The 21,663-nt window shown below is 39.1% G+C and overlaps 1 protein-coding gene across 1 annotated transcript in view; it reads right to left on the bottom strand.

Annotated features, from left to right (window-relative positions):
• BRWD1 (bromodomain and WD repeat domain containing 1) overlaps positions 1-21,663 on the bottom strand; it is a 120,359-nt gene that overhangs the window by 47,700 nt on the left and 50,996 nt on the right. Inside the window, 6 exon segments of the mRNA XM_077765488.1 lie at positions 825-956; positions 5,281-5,374; positions 9,115-9,298; positions 11,752-11,934; positions 17,202-17,427; positions 17,882-18,010. Coding sequence (XP_077621614.1) covers positions 825-956; positions 5,281-5,374; positions 9,115-9,298; positions 11,752-11,934; positions 17,202-17,427; positions 17,882-18,010 — 948 coding nt within the window.

Below are 21,663 nucleotides of genomic sequence, written 5' to 3'. Positions count from 1 at the left end.
ACCAAAAAAAAAAAAAAAAAAAAAAAAAAAAAAAGACAAAATGAAAAATGGGCAACAGATATTTTGCCCACATTTCTCCACAAAATGCAAATCAAAAGGGAAATGCAAATCAAAAGCAGTGAGCTATCCCTTCACACCCACCAGGATGGCTAAAATCAAAAGTACAGACAATGCGAAGTGCTACCAAGGATGTGGTAAAACTGGGATCCTCCTTTATTACTGATGGAAATATAAAACAGTGCAGCTGCTTTGGAAAACATTCCAGCAATCCTCAAAAAGTTAAACACAGAGTCATCACATGACCCAGCAAATGGACTTGTAGATATACATCCAAGTAAAACAAAAGCTTATGTTCAAACAAAAACCTGTATGTTAGTAAGGTGCATTATTCATTAACAGCCAAAACGAAGTATGGATACATGCTACACATGGATCAGCCTTGAAAACATTATGCCAAGTGAAAAACGCCAGTCACACAATCATACTGTAAAGTTCCATTTATATACAGTGTACAGAACAGGCCAATCAATCCACAGAGACAGAAAGATTAGTCGTTGCCAGCAGCTGAGTGAGGTAGGCTGGGGAATAACTGCAAATGAGTATAGGATTTCGATTTAGAGTCCATGAAACGATTTTGAAATTAAATAGCGGGGATGACGGCACAAGCCTGTCAACATACTAGAACTGCTGGGTCATGCACTTTGTGGGGAAGCATCTCAACAGAGCTGCTCCCAATTCATCCTCGTCTCTTGGGAGATTCAAAGGAAAAGAATTAAGATAAATGGTTAACATTATTTCATACATTTTCAAGTTAGAAAACTCACATGTCTTACAGAGCTTGAAGATTCATTTCCGGAAGACAGCTCAAGGCGTCCAAGGTTTCTTCGACCGTAATTCAGGCACCGGCGCCTGCACGCCCTCTGCCTGGACGGGGACAGCAGCGCCCGAGAGTCACACTGAAACACAAGTGCGCACGAAAGTCAGCACCCCGGAAAGTGCCGTCATCCACAAGACAGGTGTTCTTTCACATTCCACAAAGGATTTAAGGCACAAATAACAAAGAATAATAATTCAAAAATTATAAATGTGTACAGTTAAACTTGGTGGTTTTACTTTTACTTAGAAGCCATGGCTACTAAATGAGGCACATGGGATCAGCATTTTCCAAACTAAATCATAAGTTAATTGTTTTGCCATTACTAAAATCATAGCAACAATAACCCAAGATACCACTTTAAATTATCTAACTTAAGGGCCTTGGGTGGCTTAGTCAGTTAAGTGTCCAACTCTTGGTTTTGGCTCAGGTCATGATCTCAATTTCATGGGTTCAGGCCCCACGTCGGGCTCTGCACTGACAGCATGGAGCCTGCTTGGGATTCTGTCTCCCTCTCTCAGCCTCTCCCCCCATGCCACTCATGCTATTTCTCTCAAAATAAATAAACTCCAATAAAAAATATGTATCTTAGAAGTGAAAAGTATATATTCATGTATCATGATGCTGTCAACGACACTAAAAATATATCGCTGTTAATATACACAGGTACAGAGAGAGACCTGAAATAATCCTCAAATATTAACTCAACTTATTTCTAGACTTTAAATTTTTGGAGGATTTGCTGTTCTCAGTACTTTTCAGTTCTGCTTGAATTTTTAAAATACTATATTGTATGAAAACAAAATACATAAATCAAATAATATTTAAAAATCATCCAAATAAAAGAGATGGCACTTCTAAAGGGTGGAGGGTGCATGCTGTTGCTGAGACTCAAAGTCGTATGTGAAAGCACTCAATAAAAGTATTTATTCCTCAAATTGATACACAAATTAATTTTCACATTAGCACCTTCTGTTCAATAATCATTGGTGTGTTTTATCATTTCAACATGCCTCTGACCAACTTTCAAATGAATTGTGCTTTCTTAATTTGTCAGTATTGATTTTTATTAAAGTGAAAACACATATTAATGAGTTTCATGACTCAAAATTTTAAACAGAGGTGGGCCAAAATTACCATTAAGAATAAGAAACTCTCAAAATATTTTTTTAAATAAGTTTGAAGGCATGATATACCTAATAAGCCTATACAGAATTATAGGACCAAGACAGAAAAAGAGTGCAAACAATAAAAGATAACTTTATAATTTCACTCCAGAAGAGGAAACTGAAGGGTTTGGCGGGTAAACAAAAACCAACAGACTAAACTCATGAGTCAGGCTAACAAAAATTGCAATGCAGAGCCTCCTATGCGTACAACATTCCAGACTTTGGCTGTTAGATCAAACGGTAGACCGATGGGTAAACTACAGATAAACAGGAATGCAAAAGAACTACAGCCGCATCCTTGTTTGGATTAAGGCAATACAGGCTTGACAGTGGCCTTCACAGCACCAGAAACAAATGTAAGCGCTCTCTGGGGGAAAGATATCATCCCAGGCTTCAAATTACTTCTAACATTTAACATTCAATCACAACCACAGGCAACAAAGAAAATGTGAATGTAAAAAAAATGAGAAAAAAATCAAGAAGCAATGGAAACAGTGAGGGGAACAAGATACTGAAATAATGAAATCAGCAGACATGGATTTTTAAAAATAACCATGACTGACTTTTAAGAAGTTAAAATAATGAGAACTTCAACAGAAAGCTGAAAGCCCCAAAAAGGGGGCCAAGTAAAAATTCTGAACTGAAAATACAGTAACTAAAACCGGGTTTAACAGCAGATTACACATGGCTAAATAGAACAAACTGGAATATAGGTCAGGGAAAAAAATCAGAACAGCAGCTAACAACCTAACAAAAGGAAATCACTAGTAAAGGTTTAATATACATGTAACTGCAGTATCAGGAGGAGGAAGGAAACATATTCGATGCAAACACTAGCCCAAGGAAAGCTAGCAGAGCTGTATAAACAATATGGAGAAGAGCACCTGGGTGGCTCAGGATATTAAACATACAACTCTTGACTTTGGCTGAAGTCATGATCTCATGGTTCGTAAGATCAAGCCACACAACAGGCTCTGTGCTCATACTGTGGAACCTGCTTGGGATTCTCTCTCCCTCTCTCTGCCTCTCCCCTGCTCGTGTGAGCAGGTGCTCTCTCTCTCTCTCTCAAAATAAACAAACATTAAAAAAGAGTTTGGAGAATAAAACATCACGAGAAATAAAGGGTGAAAATTCATATTGAGAAAAGGCTCGATTCAGTAGGGAAAAAGGAAATTCTACATGTGCACATACCAAATGATATAGCTGCAAACCACATAAAGAAAAACAAGTAGAAACAGAGAAATTTGCAAACATATTGAGATTTTAACATATATCTCACTACAGGTAGAAGTGCAATCAGTTTGAAATGGCACATATTCCATGATCTAAAAATTTCACTCCAAGGCACAGGTTAAAATAAATACACAAAGAGATACCAAGAGATATGTACAAACTGTTGAAAGCAGAATTATTACTAAGAGTCAAATTATGAAAACAATCCAAATGTCTTTCAAAAACTGACTGAATAAACGGCAGTATATTCACCAAGGGAATAATATACAAGAGTGAAAATAAATGGACTTCAACTACTCACAACAACACAGATAAATCTCACAAGGTGAAATGCTTAAGCCAGTTACAAAAGACTGCCGAATGGAGGATTCCACTTAGATCAGTGTTTCTTGACACTTTTACACTATCATTACCGTATAGCAAACTCTGAACAGTTTCCTAATTTGCTCCCGCACAAGATGTAATGCCACAGATACACGTCATCAATGTTTACATAGCGTATATATCCATGGTAAGTACATAAGAAGACTAAGTATTAGCTTAAGTATAAGCTTATAAGTACATATATATTAAGTATATATATAACTATAAGCTTAGACTTTTTACACAATATGGGATTAAGAATAATAATTTCTGAGTTACAGGTAAAACTGAAAATTTTAAAGTATTTCAGTTAACTTCGAAACTATGTTTGAATAATTTTAATATAACTTCATTACATAGATTGTACTATATCAAGTAACATATCCCAATTAGAAAACTATGAATACATAAGGAACAGCAACGTAATCAGGTTTTAAAATCTTTCAAAACTTATTTTTTTCAGGAAAAGTAAAACAACTGAAAGAATTTATCAGTTACTTATAAATTTTAGTAAATTTAACTTTCAAATTTTTTACATGAGAAAACATCCTAACTCAGGCCAAAGATATCCATTTAGATAGTCAACATTTTTTCTTTTCAGTACTGACATGATGAGCTGAAGAACTTTTAAATTAAAAGGTAAGGGGCACCTGGGGGCTCAGCTGCTTAAGCATCCAACTCTTGGTTTCAGCTCAGGTCATGATCTCACAGTTCGTGAGGGGAGTTGAGCCTTGCATCGGGCTCTGTGCCGGTAGCACAGAGCCTGCTTGGGATCCTCTCTCTCTGCCCCTCCCACCCCCCCCCCTTTCTCTCTTAAAATAAATTTTTAAAAAATAAATTAGTAAGATAAAAACTATTTTTATTTCAGTCTCAAAGCTCAAGTCATATACAAAATCACTGAGCACCTTCAACGACAAGGCCTGTAACGGCAGCCAGGTGCGTGCACAGGCCATCTGTCACCGGCGTCACTTCAAGACTGAGTGGTCAACCGTGAGCAAGTCCTGCCAACACAACACTTCCCCACACAGTTTTGTGGTGCTGATTTTGCATACATTTTGTGCATCTTCCATGTATCAATGTTGACTTTGCTCATGGGATGTTCATGAAAATCCAAATAGAAAAACTAAATATTAAGGACAAAGATTTTCTTCAGCGGATGAGGCTTTGGAGGGTCACAAACCACTTTAAATTCTAAGATTATTTTTTAATAGATTTTTTTTTTTTTTTAACAACTGCATCATCCGGATAAACTTCAGAAACAGACAACGCTATCCAGAGGTTTCAGAAGTCAAACAGCAGGCTAGCTGTGGATGCAGTGAGTGGGAACGGACCTGACATGCTTGCAATAAGCCCAGAACATTCCAGTTCTTGACCTGGGTGGTCACCACACAGGAATTTTCTAGAATCCTTTACCACTGGTAGCCACTGGGCTACTTATTCCTCTCAAGTTTCAGACTGCTCTTTCCCAACAGCTATACAGCTTTATGTCTCTTATTTTAAATCCCAAACGGAAGACCTTGAACAAGAAATATTCTACCTCAGGCAAAAGGTACTAATATTCTCACGGATCAAAAAAATAAAAGTGCAAACTCAGCCTAATTTCCAATTTGCTTATTCCTAAGAAAACAGAATTTAGGTTACCTTCTGTGTGAGCTGGAGAGTCTTCCTCTTTCTTCCTATTATGTAAAGATTTCTTTCTTCTTCACCTTTCTCTATTCTGAAGTCTTCCAGCTTCCTACAAATATAAGTATCCAGTTATACTGGTTAATGAACTGATGGATAAGTAAAGGATATAAAGAAGAAAAAGTAACCATTATGATTTAAACTAATACAGAAAAGTCCTAAAGTTCTAATAAAACAAGTCAAGCTATACTCTATGCTAGAAGTACCATACTATAATCTCAGAGGCAGTTAGGAGGTCTTATTTTTCATACTAATATTTGTTTGTATTTTCATGGACCCCAATAAAACCAACTCAAATAGAATCTTTCACATTAGTTACTTAAAATCTCCCTGTAAACTCTCCAAGACTGTGACCCCTTTCTCTAAAGAAACAATAAAAACAGAATCCTCCTTCAAATTTATTCAAAGTGCATGTTACATAATTGGTAGAAAACCAGAATGGCAGTGTTACTACTTCTTCTAAGCACCTATATTTCACTCACATGATACAAAATAAAGATTATGTTCCTGTGACCGATATCAAAGCAGGGGCCTTCCACCATGAGGAAGGTACTGAAGTTCAGTGTCCTTCTCCACGGTTAAAGAATTCAGGTGACTTAATGTCCCTTTTCTCCAACGCAAACACTGCTGAAAACATACGGCTTTGTGTTTTATGTTCACTTGAAAACCCCACTTGGGCCAGTTTCAAAATGGACATATGGGCCACACCCCAAGATCCAACTAGACGCTCAAATGAGTCTGCACACAAATGCTGTTAAGAAAGAACTGATTCTATGGAAACTGCTTTTGTCTCAGGCATGTCTCCGGTTCACACTAAGGTGAGGGCGGAGCAATACTACACCCACAGGGCAGCTCTACATCAGACTCCGCCCTTCCCACGTTGTAAGGTTCACCAATTTTACATGTGTTTAAGGAACTATAGGAGGTGTTTCACTTGCGACCAAATGCAATTCCTGCCCCAGAGCTGTACACTTCCCCCTGGTTTGAAAACAAAACACCACATACACTTCATTCTCTATCACTAAAGCAAAGGAACATGCTAGGCCCTTGTGAGCACAGCAACATCTTCAACCATGTGCAGCTGCAATCCCATGCCTAAATGAGATGGTTAAGGAGAGTGTATTACAAAGACCACAGGATGAACAGAATTGGAATGAATCAATGAACAAGAGTCTCCACTATGCCTGAATTAGGACGAACCACAGGCCTGAGATCTAGCCCCAGCCAGAACGGCGTCTACTGGGAAGCAGGACTGTGTGCTCATCGTCCTGCACAGGGGGATCACTTATTTTCTCACACTTGCACCTATTACCTAAAATTTTCACAATGGACACTTTTTATAGTTACTATAAAAGAAACAAATTTTAATTTTCTCGATCTTCATCAAATGCCACCCTAACTAATTAAACAGTTATGTAAAATTCCCATTGCTTCTACTTATAAGGACTGTCATTGAGAGCACCGACCATTACTAGATCACTCAGCACTTCCTTTATAAAATCTCATGTGTATTTTAGAAGACAGCACTACAAAGAGCTACGCTCTTCTTTGGGAAATTTTTATTATAGCAGACAGCTACTTGGTGCAAAAACTGTATTCTCCTTTTCTTAACTTGAAACAATCTGTTTTTATCTAGGCTCTTTGCTGCCCTAAATAGAAACTAAGCTATCACCTAGCCTCCTCTGTACCTAAGTATGGCCATGTGACGACATTCCGGTCAATGAGATATGAGCAGATCACATGTGCTACCGTTAAAGCTACTTAAATCAAGTTCCCTCAACAATGTCCTTTTTGCCTCAATCTCTCTTCCTTCTTCTGGCCTAAATCTCACTCGCCACCACAAACGCAGATCTGCAATGGCTACTGTAATAAAGACCAGCTCTCCTGGACTTCGAGGGGACTTTAAGACCAGAAGCCATGCTCCAAGACAGAGATCAGAAACAGGAGCCTGAGTCCCTGATTAGCTGGGGAACTATGATTCCAGCCTAAAATGACTTCCAGTCTTCCATCTTAAGAGAACAAATAAGAATAGAGGAATTATTCTTGGGGCCTCTGGGTGGGCGAGTCAGTTAAGCATCTGACTCCTGGCTTCAGCTCAGGTCATGATCTCACAATTCGTGAGTCTGAGTCCTACATCAGGATCTGGGCTGACAGTGTGGAACCTGCTTGGGATTCTCAGTCTTCCTCTCTTTGATTCTCTCCGTTTCTCTCTCTCTTCATCTCTCAAAACAAACAAACATTTAAAAAAAAAAAAAAAGAGGAAGATGAACTATTCTTCAGGTCTTTCACTCTTGATAATGGTTTGCTTCCCTTGGTTTTGACAACAAAATGTACCCCAAAATTGCTCTGATGACCATGCAACTCAGACACAATTTTAAGGCTTGATGATAGCATAGTACATACATGATGGTGATTTTCTGTATTTCTCATCCTAATATCAGATTTTGCTTTCCATTATTTTATTGTGTACTCATAAACATTCTTAAATTCACCATACAATATGTAAGTACTATATTCCTCCACCAATTACAGAAACTCTTTTGACTAAACCCATGAAGGACACACTTTTACAAAACTATCCTCAGGGCATTAGTTATTAGGAGACGTAACAGAATACTGAACATTATCAATGAAGAGCAGTATTTGCTGTATCCATTTCATTAACTCAAAAATCAATAGGTTACAACTCAGTAGCAAAGAAGACCCTACTGCAGTTTATAATTATGGAATATTTCCCCTAAAAGAAAACAGTAATCCTCTTAAGTAGCCCTACATAAGAGAAAAGGATGATTCAACATCCAGGACACAAAATTTACAAGATGGACTTTTAACACTTTGCCATGTCTGATAGCAGGCACGTTACAGGATACTACAATCATTTCAAAAGGACAGAAAAGTCAACTTGAAGAGGCTCCTCCTGGCTAAAGGTGGAACAACTTAAAAATCCATAAGTGTATTAGAAATAAGCTAAATCACAGCAGTGTGATTTATACAGTGAAAAACACAAAGACAATTGGCCAATGCTGGAGGATGAAAGGGAGTAAACCTTCATCTTGAAGGTAAATAAAGCAAAATGAGCATCTATCTTTCTTATATGCACTTTACTGTTAGATCACCGAACCCTACGTTTGTACAGTTCGTACATCGAACCAAACTGTAATAACTCAAGACTTCAAAGAGTTGAGTGATCACTTCTTTAGGGCCCCTAACAATTCATGAGCCTCGCCAGTGAGTACCCATGACTGCCAGGTCACAAAAAGAGAATACTTATTATGTGCCTTTTGACAAAATTATGCCACTTTAAGAAATAGTCTTGCAAAAAAAACGAAAAACACTTATGACATGGGACCATTGGAAATTTAAACACTGGACAGTTGGTTCTACTGAGGAAGTATTTTTTTTAAGACAGGATAATGGCACTGTGGTAATAACTGAATACAATCCCTTATCTTTTATATATGTATTTTTTGCATATATCTTTTAGACATATTTTTAAACGCAATTATATACCTGCGATTTATTTCAAAATAACACTAAAGGGAGAAAGACAGGTGTCTGTAAAGATGGAACAGGACTACAAAAAACAGTTTACAAAAAAATTAACCACAGTAAAGCTTAGAGAACAATTTCAATGTTTTCCTACCACAATTAAAACAGATTCCAACCCATTACTAAAATATACTTACATGATTATTTACACCACTAATGGAGCAAAAAAAAAAAAAGTGTAAATAACCATATAGATATATTTTTGTAAGAAGAAACAATATTAAGAGATATCCTAAAACAAACCTAAATATGCCTAGTGGTACCTCTGGCACAACCACTCTCCGTTTCCAGGCCTGCAGGTCGCGCTCGGTGGCAATCTGGCTGCGGGGAGCGTTCTGATGCATCTGACGAACGCCTTCCACTTGCCCACTCCGGCGCAGACCAATGTTCGGAGGGGACTGGATATCTAAGCTCAGTCTTCTGAAGCCTACAGAAAAAAATGTCAAACAGAAAAAAATGTCAAAATTGATTCCAAGAGAAATTTCAATCTAATATGCATTTCATACATAATAAGCATATACATTCTTCCTAAAAGGATACAAACCAAAAATACAAATCCAAAACACTTTGTCAGAAAGCATCCTAATGAGACTAAGATCAAAATACAGAATACGGAACAAGCATGTATTCACTTCAATTCCCATTGTTACCAGACTTTCTGAAACTTTTTAATGTACAGATATTTTCTATTATAATGCTGTATTGCATTCGTAAAACCCTTCCTTGCCTTCTTCAAAACTGTACACTAAAAACACATCTCTTCGGAAGAATGAGCATGGCGGAGAGCCTCCTCCAACTATGGTGCTTTATACCAAGAGCTCGAACATTACCTGTGACTTTATTTTTTTTTTTTAATATTTTTATTTATTTCTAGGAGAGAGAGAGAGAGAGACAGCGTGAGCAGGGGAGGGTCAGAGAGAGAGGGAGTCACAGACTGAAACAGGCCCCAGGCTCTGAGCTGGCAGTCAGCACAGAGCCCGACGCGGGGCTCGAACCCACGAACCGCGAGATCATGACCTAAGCGAAAGTCGGACGCTTAACCAACTAAGCCACCCAGGCGCCCCATTACCTGTGACTTTAAGAGATGATCTGAGCCACTCAGGCAGGCAAAGCTGCCAGAGTGGATATGAAAACTTCAACAAAATGCAGGGCAGGCCGACGCTGACAGCACCTGGACTGGAGCTCAGAGTGGAGGACAGGGCAACACAGACTACAGGAAGCCTGCGCAGAGCTGCTCGGGTGGGCCCTGGAGACAGGACAACCTCCCGTCTGGAGGCCACCTGGATGGGCAATGGAGACCAGCACGGTGGCAGGTGTCCCAGGTAAAGTGCTTGTTTTCTTAAAACACTGGATGAAGGGGCTCCTGCTATTAATACAACAGAAAACTGGGGGCTAGATCCTTGCCTGCAGGAAGCTATTAAATTCTACTTCGACACTGCCAGCTCTCCTCCCCAGGGCAAAATCCACGTGGCTAAACACAACCCTGTATTCTTCTAGCTACAGCATCCTGTTTATCAATCAAATGTGAACCAACCTGCATTATACTCTGCCTAAAAGGCAGAGGAACCACGCAAATCCAAATGTTTACATTAAAATACATTGCCAGTTAAGAAACATGTTTTGAATTCAGAACCAATAAATTCTAAATTTAACTGCCCAAGTCATAGTATGAGTCTCCAACAATGCGAAGAAAACATAAGCACAGGTTCTCTAACATCACATGAGGAATAACTCAAATGGTCATAAACAGATTCATTACAAAGACTGTCATCCCGCACTGCGGAGTACCAGGACGCTATGAACATGGATGAGGAAGCACGGGGAGTGGATCTGGAGTGATTTCTAGAATATACTGTCAGGGGGAAAGAGCAAGGCAGAGAAGAATGCTTATGTACCTTGTACACACCATCAGCTGTGCAGTATTCCTGACTGAAATATTTAACCTGTCCATTGGAGAATTTTTCTTTTACGTACACAAGAAGAAACATTTGGCAAAAAAGATACTGAAATCTGTGGCTGAGTACCCCGTGCAGGTATGACATGGCAGGGATGACTTTTGCGGCACTCAAGGCTTTTCTTAACATTCTGCAGGCATTTCTCTTCCCCAGAGTGACTCTCCATTTGCTGAACAATTGCCTGCTCCTCTACACTGGTCCCTCCTGAGGTAACTACTATTCTACGCCAATATCAAGAACCTTGCCCTCACCCGAAAATTCACTTCAAGCCTTATGATTCCAGAAGAAACATTCAGTCCTCTACCTAAGTAATTTTTTTGTAATTAAAAATATTTAAAGGGAAACCTACTTATGTTAGGTAGTTTTAAGGAAAACTGAAGTTTTCCTTAATAAAGCAAACAAACAGGGGCACCTGGGTGGCTTAGTCGGTTAAGCGTCCGACTTTCGCTCAGGTCATGATCTCGCGGTTCGTGGGTTCGAGCCCCGCGTCGGGCTCTGTGCTGACAGCCAGCTCAGAGCCTGGAGCCTGTTTCAGAGTCTGTGACTCCCTCTCTCTCTGGCCCTCCCTTGCTCACGCTGTCTCTCTCTCTCCTAGAAATAAATAAAACATTTAAAAAAAATAAAGCAAACAAACAACAACAGCAACAAAAAAACACTTTGTTCCTTACTCATTTAATACAATTTTGTAAATACTTACTTCAGTGCAAAAATAAAAAAAGTTTCAATAACCTTTCAAAGCACTTGAAAATCAAATGTCCATCTGCTGGTACAGCAACTTTACACCTAACAAAGTTGCCTGCAGACTACTACCTAAGCTGTAAAGATACACTGCTTAAAATTTCTCACACTGCTTATACCGGACGGTGACTTCATTTACTCTTCAATTCCAGTCATATTAAGACGCAAGAGCTCTCCCATATCTCACCTCTTCGGGGTGTCTCCTCGGCCCCGGGAGGCCCACCTGGAGCGGTGCCGTGGTCGGCCCCCAGTCTCTGACCTTGCTGCTGTAGCTGTCTTACCATCCCACCGAGAACACCGGACTCCGGGCTGCGTTCACCAGTATCATTGGTTTGGAGGCTTATAATTTGTTCAATCACCTCTCCGTCACCTGTAAATACAATGAATGAATACAAAATCATACTATACATGAACAAAAAACCAAACTTTCAGTAGAGGACAATTAAAACTATTAGCAATTCTCAGATTTCTTTTAAAAATAAGCAATTAAAGATATCCTGTATATTTATAACTGAGTCAGAAAAAAGACTCCAAACAAACAAAACCCTTCCTAAACCAAACAGCACAAAAACCTCCATAGAGCCTCTGAAACCCCTGAAGTGAACACACAGAAACACGTTTCCGTGGAAGCTTTATTTTGCTGCTTCACACTAATGCTACCCTTGCCTTATGAAAGATATGTTTCATTAAACTCTTATCTGCAAGGACTCTGACAAGACCAGAGCAACAATGTGTGTGATTTCTCCTCTACTCTTTTAATAAAACAAAAAGAGTAAACTATTCAACAAACTGTAGCTATGCTACACCTCATCTCCCACTAAAGCTGAAGTTGCTCTCTCATTTAGGTATGCTTTTAACATAGCCAGTACTCATAATTCTTCAACAACAAAATCAGATTTTTTTAAGGGTCTTTGCTTTATTTTTCTTTTCTCTTTTTTTAACGTTCTTATTTTTAGAGACAGAGCACAAGCAGGGGAGGGGCAGAGAGAGAGGGAGACACAGAATCCCAAGTAGGCTCCAGTCTCTGAGTTCAGCACAGAGCCCGATATGGGGCTCAAACCGGTGAAATGCAAGATCATGACCTGAGCCAAAGTTGGAGGCTCAACTGACTGAGCCACCCAGGCGCCCCTTTGCTTCTTTATTTTTCAACTAACAGGTTCAGTTAGTATTAATGGATGAAAAGTGTAAGACAGTTGTGAGATCTGGAAATTTAAGCACTTTTTTGTGCAAACAATTCCTTACATATCCTTCCACATAAAAATGCATCTCCTTTGAACACAACATAGAACACAGACCGAGCCCCCACCAACTTATAAGCAGAACCCTAACAGATTGAAATTAAGCAAAAAGAATGCAAGGATATAACCAAACCTCCATAGTAACAGATCCAGAAACTAAAACATGTCATATACTATTTCAGGAAAAAAATATTTGCATCCCACTACCTGAGTTAGGTTCCCTTATATCCCATGGATAACATCCCCATTTACCATGGCAGTCAGTAAAGAACTTACAAGAGTTAAAAATCGTAATTAAGACTGCCTTAAAATCACTAACATTTTTAATAGCTTCAAAAAAGGAGCTAAGAAAGCAGAAAGAGGAGCCCTGCTCCAAAAAGATAAAAAGATTTTAATTAGAACTGGGAATAAAAAAGATTCCCAAGATCACAACACGGAACCAAAGGGAAAACAATAGAAAAGGAGACTTCTAGTCCTCTCCCCTCCCCGCGAAAACCCGAAGTCTATAGAACCTATATGTAACCTGGCACGTATCATCACAATAACTGTTTCTAGCTGGCATAATACTACTCAAACGCTGAGACAGTAAAGTAGGGTCCCACCCGTGAAGGCTTATGTGCTACAGGAACTGCCCTCCCACTGGACACTACAACAAGCCTGGGGAACAAGGGTTTGCAGACACTGGACAACAGACACACAGGAACTGTGATCCCTGAGAAGATAAACAATGGGCTCGAGCCTTCTGCTTCCTCCAGGGACCAACCTGGAAGCAGCTTCCCGGACAGGAAACCCAAACAGCATCCAGAGGTGTCACCGAGTTGAGGAGACAGAGATGAGAGCTGGGGGCAGAGACCTGTAGAAGACTGCAATATGCAGAGCTGAACATCAGAGATGAATGAATTCCACAGAAAGCTCAGACATATACGGTGAAGTTGAATCAATTACTTGACTAAATAATGACATGTGCACACACTGGGTAAAGCTCCATCATACTAGGGGAAAAAACGTGAAAAAGCAGTGTCCCAAAAAATTCCCAGAGCTCTCACTGAGCTGGAAATAGTCCATGTTCCCAACAGCCAGAATAAAGAAACTGCAGAATATACGTCAGGATTGTTTAATGCATACTTCCAATTTTAAAACTCAGAATATTTAAAAATGTGTGTCAATGCAACGAATACAATGACTGTTAGTGCTTTGGTGCCAGAAGTTTTATACACCAGTGAAAATCAGTGAAAATGTCAACACTATAAAAAAAAAAAAAGGTGACTAATATTTCCATATTATTATGAAAACAGTTATGAACTTGAAGACCCCCATTAAAAAAATCATGGATAAAACTACTGGTCTGCAAATCACACACTGACAATTCCTCTCCTACAGCAACCATTAAAAATAAATAAGACAAACAAGTATTGCCAGTAAGCCATTAATTAGTGGAGATAACATGAAATACTAAAAAGTAATCAATTTCAAACACTGCAGGAAAAAAGGAACAGAAAAGATAAAGAGAAAAAAAATAGCAAAATGGCAGAGAATTAACCCTGACCATGCTAGTAGTTGTATTATGTACAAATGGTCTACATTTTCCAATTAATAGGTTGTCAGATTAGATTGGTGGCTACAAGAAATCGGTTTTAGTATAAAGATACAAACTTGGCTATAGAGATACCGTGACAGTACTAATCAAAATTGGTTGGATTAATATATTAATACAAAACAAAGAAATAGGGGCGCCTGGATGGCTCAGTCGAGAGTCTGACTCTTGATTTTGGGTCAGGTCATGATCTCATGGTTCATGGGTTTGAGCCCCACATGAGGTTCTGCACAGACAGTGTGGAGCCTGCTTGGGATTCTCTTTCTCTCTGTCCCTCCCTGGCTCATGCACTCTGTCTCTCTCTCTCTCAAAATAAATAAATAAATGTTAAAAACAAAAACAAAGAAACAGTCTTCAAAAAGAAGAAATACTACCAAGGAAAAAGAGGAACAATTCATAACGATAAATGAATTAATTCACCAAGAGGACAACCTGAAATGTGTCTGCACCTAATAACAACTTTAAAATGCACAGAACAAAAATTAATAGAACCAAAGAGAGAAATAAGACAAACCTCCATGACAGATGTTTCAGCACTCCTTATTAATAACCCCAAGTGGAAAAAAAGCCACATGTCCTTCAAATGTTAGTAAATGGAAAAATGAGGGTATACGCATACAGCGGTCTACTATCAACAAACAGAAACAAACAACTGACATGTGCAACATCAAAAATGAATCTCAAAGCACCATGCCGGGGTGCCTGGGTGGCTCAGTCGGTTCAGCAGTTGAGCATCAGAATATTGATTTCCGCTCAGGTCACGATCCCAGGGGTTGTGGTGTTGAGCCCCATGTTGGGCTCCATGCTAAGCATGGAGCCTGATTAAGATACTCTCTCCTCCCCCCTTCACCCCTTCCCAAATCGTATGCACGCATTCTCAATCTCTCAAAAATAATAATAATAAAAATAAACAAACAAGATAAAATTTAAAAATTTTTAAAATGGCACCATGCTGGAGTGCCTGGGTGGCTCAGGTAATGATCTCACGGTTCAAGCCCCACGTCACACTCTGTGCTGACAGCTCAGAGCCTGGAGCCTGCCTTGTGTTCTGTGTCTCCCTCTCTCTCTGCCCCTCCCCCACTCGTGCTGTCTCTCAAAAATAAACGTTAAAAAAAATTTTTTTTAAAGTCACCATTCTAAGTTAAAGAAACCAGATTATAAAAAATTTCATATCACACAATTCTATTTATATAAAATTCCTTAAAAAGACAAAATTAGGGGCGCCTGGGTGGCTAAGTGAGTTAAGCGTCCAACTTCGGCTCAGGTTATGATTTCACGGTTCGTGGGTTCGAGCCCTGCGTCAGGCTCTGTGCTGACAGCTCAGCGCCTGGAGCCTGCTTCAGATTCTGTGTCTCCCTCTCTCTCCGCCCCTCCCTTGCTCACGCTGTCTCTCTCTCTCTCTCAGAAATAAATAAAAAGCATTTAAAAAAATGAGAGAAAAAAAAGACAAAACTAAACTGCCAAGATTGAACAGTCATTACAAGGGACCAGAAGAAGACTCCAAATAAGCCAAACAGAACTTCTGGGGACCTTGACTACAGTGGTGGTTATGTGACACCTGCCAAAACTCACTGGACTTGTACACTTGAAACTGGTGAATTCTGTTGTATGTAACTATACTTCAATTAAACTAACAAAAAATTAACATCTGATACAGTATAGTGATTTACATTATGTTTTAGCCTTAACTATAACTGGCGATTAACTTTCAGTAAATCAATCCTCATCCAAACAGACGCATTTTTTTTCTTTAATAACATCTGTATGGAGAAAGACTGCACTGCTGGGAATAAATAGAAAACAAAACAAAACAAAGAGTCTGTCCTTGACTAGGACAGGCAAAGTACAAGATGGGCCTCAAACATCTCATGTCAGAAAGTAAGCAAGTGTTCAAGGGACTCAGAAAGGGAACAGCACTCAGCCTGAAAAGACTCTGATGCTCAAATCTAAAAATCGTATGAGCAACAAAATAATAACTGCTATGGATTTTAACTCACTATATAACAACCCCTAAGTCCACACTAAAACTTAACAAACTACATAAATATACAAAGGAAGACTATTAACATGCAGATGCAATGATGACAGAGTTAGGAAACAACCATTTGCCAACCTTCATAACAACTGATTCAGGCAGAAATCATCAGTGGATCCTAAAATTTATGGGTAAAGTTTGGGAAGGATCAGGTTATTTGCATCCTATCTCCCCAAACATTTCTTCTTGCAAGAGAAAAACAACTTTATAATGGAGAAAGTTGGCAGGCACCAATTTAACCACGTTTTCAAAGACAATATTACCAATATTTAGACGAAACACAATCACAAGCATCCTGGTGTGATGCCACAGGAAGGCTACGCCATGTATACTGTACTCCATCCAAACTGCACAACTTGAACTTTAACAACGACAAATGTGACGTGCAGTTCCATACGGAAATCCACATCAAGGGAGAACAATAAAAGCTTTAGAGATATTAGAATAACAGAATTTGATTACAGAGATAGATCTGTATATATGTATTTAACACCGTATCAGTGTTAAATGGCCTGTTTTTAATAATCATTTATGCTTACATAAGAGACTATCTTTGTTCTTAGAAAACACATATTGACATATTTAGGGATAAATGAACACGCAGTCCAGAATTTAAGTCTCAAATGATTAAGAACACTTATGTGTATCTAGAGACTGAATGACAAAACAAATATTACAAAATATTAACTCATGAATCCGAAAGTACGTGAGTTCTGTATATTATTTTTTACACTTTTCAAGAAAGGTTAAAAAAAAGACTTTGCACTTACTGGTTGCCACATAGCCTAGCTGTGGAACCAAATGTTCATCTGCGGAATTTTCTCGGCCTGGTACTAATCTCTGATACTTAGTTGGATGAGGATTTCCGTCTACATCTACCAAGAATGGTGGAGGCATGAGGTGAGGCGCCTGCTGAGTTTGCTCATCTAAGACGTAATTATTAGAATCTCTAATCAGTGGTCGATAGTCAGTATGGAAGAACATCTGATCAGGAATCTGAAAAGAAGGAAGTTTATAGATTAATGTATATAAACCTCAAAACATCAAAGAATACAAATATTAAAGTTATTTATAATTTGAAAAATACAAGGAAACCAAATCGGTACACCTAACCTATTTTCAAAACATCGTTCATAACAACTTATTTTACTACTATAAGAAAGTATTAAGAATGATCTTTTCAAGACACACCAAAAAACAGACCCTTGGTACATAGAACAAACTGATAGTTACCCGAGGGGAGGGGGGCGGGGGAGGGGAGAAGAGGGAAATAAGTGAATGGGATTAAGAGTCTACTTCTCTTGATGAGTACTTAGTAACAGACAGCGTTGCTGAGTCACAATTTTGGTATACCTGGAGCTAATGTAGCCAAAACTATATGTTAACTACACTGGAATTTAAAAAAATTTTAAGTGATTAAACTGCTACCAAAAATTAAAAAATACAAGACCTTTTCATATGGCTTGCTGCATCCAAACCCAAATATCAGAAGGTGTCCATGAGAATCTGTACAGGCAAAATGCTGTCCATCCTGTGAAAACTTACAGTCAAAGACAGCTCCATGTCCTTGTCCTTCAATCTAGGAAGCACAGGGAGAAAAGGTTATAATCCATTCTATACAAGCACTTTTGCTTTATCAACTGTTTGCAAGTCAACTGCCTGCTACAAACACATCACTTCTGAAAGAAATCTTTAAAAACAAATTTTGCATTAAGCACATGTATTCTCAGAAAATAAAATTCATTTCTGATGCCATTAGCCTAGAAAAATATCTCAAAAGGTATTCTAAAATGAGTTCTCAAAATGACAGAATGAAAGATCATAAGCCAATTTGAAGGCTTTCTTAGTGAAACTTGTATGTGAAACTTCTAAGAAGTGAAAATGACAAGCAATTTCATAAACTTGTTTTAATATGTAGTACAAGGCTACTGACTGATAACCCACACACACAAAAAAGATTAAAATCAATTACGTGGGGTATTCATGAACTAAAATCAGTACTTTTCTGGAGTTTAAACTTCCCACTAAGATGTCTGACCACCGTAAGCGAAAGTGTAATTCTACCAAGTTGCGAGGGTGCACATGTAAATGCCTGCACCTACTTTATTTCAAATTACCACAAACTTCAGGAAGGATGGTCCAATTACATCATGAACGTTGCCTTAAATAGACTGCTTTTAAATTTTATTCTTGCTCTTCAAGTGAGATTATACTAGTTTGGCACTACCAATGTATAGTTAGAGGAGCCACTTCATTGACAGTGTAGCGTTATGTATACATGCTTGTTGTCTGAGCCTGTTAACTTTCCAATAACTAAACTTTATGCCAAGTTTGATCAGTACTGGAAAATGGAGCATCCACCCACTAACTGCCAAAACAAACTTACCCCATGCCCAAATACCTGCTTGAGAATCTGAGACACTTTACTACTATTATACCACACATGAATGGCTATCAATTAACAAACTTAAAAATTAAGCTACTGGGATATTTAGGGCACTGCCCTATTATGTATACACATAATACATACACAAATTTGTATTCTCCCATAGCATGAAAAGGAACAAATGGTAGATAAGTACCTTTCTTCTAATTTTTTGTTAAAACACATGAATGCAGATTTCACCCACACGGTCCTTTAAGGAGACCCCTCCTCTACAGCCCAACCTGCACCCTGGAACCACTTCGCACCCCTGGCATGGAACATCCAAGTCCAAGTAGAAGTAGGGACCCTTGGCTTGCAAGTCAAAGATGGTGGCAGCTACTCTCCTGTCATACGCGGAGACCTAAGTGCACCAAGAGTTTTGCGAAGGTGTCTGCTGGGAAGGAAGTTTTCCCCAGCAGGCAAACTGATCTGGGCAGAGCAAGCCAGACCTGGGTTTCTACCTCCACACTGAAGAGTTCTTCCACGATGAATCCTGACAAATGCAACCTGTGTTTGTAATCCAATGCAATTCGATGACACAGCAATTCAAAGTCACATTAAAGATCATTATGTATTTCATGAAATCCTATCATGTCAGCAATTTACAACCCTATGTAATCTAACAGATAATTGGGAGCTCTCAGCTGAGGAGTAAATGTAAGAAGAACTCCATATACACAGCAAAGAGGGTGTCTCATCGGAAGTAAGGTCATTATTGAGCACCTGAGACTTCTTTGGCTCAGTAGTTGTTTAGCTTGTATTCTGCTTAAAGGCTGAATTAACATAGTTTTCTGTTTTAATGAGTTAAATTCAGGGGGTAATGTTCTTAATGACTTTTAAAAAATAATTAAGAGGCGTCTGGGTGGCTCAGTTGGTTAAGCGTCCGACTTCGGCTCAGGTCATGATTTCACAGTTCGTGGGTTCAAGCCCCGCGTCGGGCTCTGTGCTAACAGCTAGCTCAGAGCCTGGAGCCTGTTTCAGATTCTGTGTCTCCCTCTCTTTCTGACCCTACCCTGCTCACACTCTCTCTTTCAGAAATACATAAAACATTAAAAAAATTTTTTTAATAAAATAAATAAGAAAATGGAGCTAACTATACATTTTAAGACCACAAAAAAAAAACTGCTGAAAAGACTTATTTCTATAAGAATTCAAACCCACAGAAATGTAACATTCAGAGATGCCTAGTCACACATGTTCAGTTTGACCACATTGAGTTTTTTAAGTGCATTTTATGGCAATAAATAAAATGCACTGTCAACTGTTGTGTCAAGAATTGTCCAAAATAAGGATACAGAAATAAAAATTCAAGGTTAAAAAAAAACACACATAGGAAACATGGACTCAGATGGCCGTCAATCAAAGGTCTAGGAACCCACTCATCTACACCCGGCTACTAGACTGCCTCCAAAATGAATTACGCTTGGAAATGGAACTCAATATGAGTTGTACAGTAGTTTTACAAAACATCTCACATGTGTATCAGTCAATAATGCAAAGAGCACAGAAACTCTTTTACACAATCACTCCTTCAGAATTTATCCTAAGGAAATACTCACGAATCTACACAAGCAGCCACGCACTGGGATATTCAGAAACACTCAACAACAGTAAGTTAACTACACACGGAACCTTCTGAGAAAGGCTGAATTTTGAGTCAAAAATACAACTGCAAATTCTTTGTTGTTGTTTTTTTTTTTTTTTAACTTTTTTTAAATTTATTTCAGAGAGAGAGAGAGAGAGAGAGAGACAGCGTGAGCAGGGGAGGGTCAGAGAGAGAGGGAGACACAGAATCTGAAGCAGGCTCCAGGCTCTGAGCTGTCAGCACAGACCCCAACTCGGGGCTCGAACCCACGAACTGTGAGATCATGGCCAGATGCTTAACCAACTGAGCCACCCAGGCGCCCCTTGAGTCAAAAATAAAACTGCAAATTCTTTAAATACATTTAAGATTTTGGAAAACATTCTATGTAAAATTAAGAAAAAAAAAATACAGGGGCGCCTGGGTGGGTCAGTCGGTAAAGCGTCCAGCTTTGGCTCAGGTCATGATCTCATGGTTCATGGGTTCAAGCCCCGCGTCAGGCTCTGTGCTGACATGACAGCTAGCTCAGAGCCTGGAGCCTGCTTCAGATTCTGTGTCTCCCTCTCTCTCTGACCCTCCCCTGCTCACGCTCTAAGAAATAAACAAAACATTAAAAAATTAAAAAAAAAAAAACTATGCCAGAATGCCAACTAGTAAATATGGGAAGAATAATGCCACTAAAAACCACCCCTCGTGGTGTGGCTATTCCCAAAGGACCCCAGCCTGCCTTGCTGGGCTAAGGGTCCTAGCTCAGCCTCAACAATCGAACCGGTTTTCACTGTTCACGATGAGGAAAGCACAGCTCTTGCATCATCCGTTCACAGACTCCTCTGTTCATGTACTCAGGCTAATGCTACTCAGAGTCTGGTTAAGAGCAACAGTATTTGCTGAATTACTATTTCTGTTCAGAGATTCACATACTTTTTTTCTTTCCCCTAATGTTTACTTTTGAGAGTGAGACACAGAGTGTGAGCAGGGGAGGGTCAGAGAGAGGGAGACACAGAATCCAAAGCAGGCTCCAGGCTCCAAGCTGTCAGCAAAGAGCCTGACGCGGGGCTCGAACTCATGAAATGTGAGTTCATGACCTGAGCTGAAGCTGGACACTTAACCGACTGAGGCACCCAGGCACCCCTCACAATACTTATTTTTATGTTCCAAATCACTCATCACTCAGTAATTTGCCTGAGAAGATCCCCCATGGTTTCTACTAATCCAACAGGTTTGC

Source organism: Crocuta crocuta, unplaced genomic scaffold, assembly GCF_008692635.1.
Source record: "Crocuta crocuta isolate KB4526 unplaced genomic scaffold, BGI_CrCroc_1.0 scaffold84, whole genome shotgun sequence".
Taxonomy (NCBI): Eukaryota; Metazoa; Chordata; class Mammalia; order Carnivora; family Hyaenidae; genus Crocuta; species Crocuta crocuta.
The sequence above is the reverse complement of the archived record's forward strand: the minus strand, read 5'-3'. Positions and strand labels throughout refer to the sequence as shown.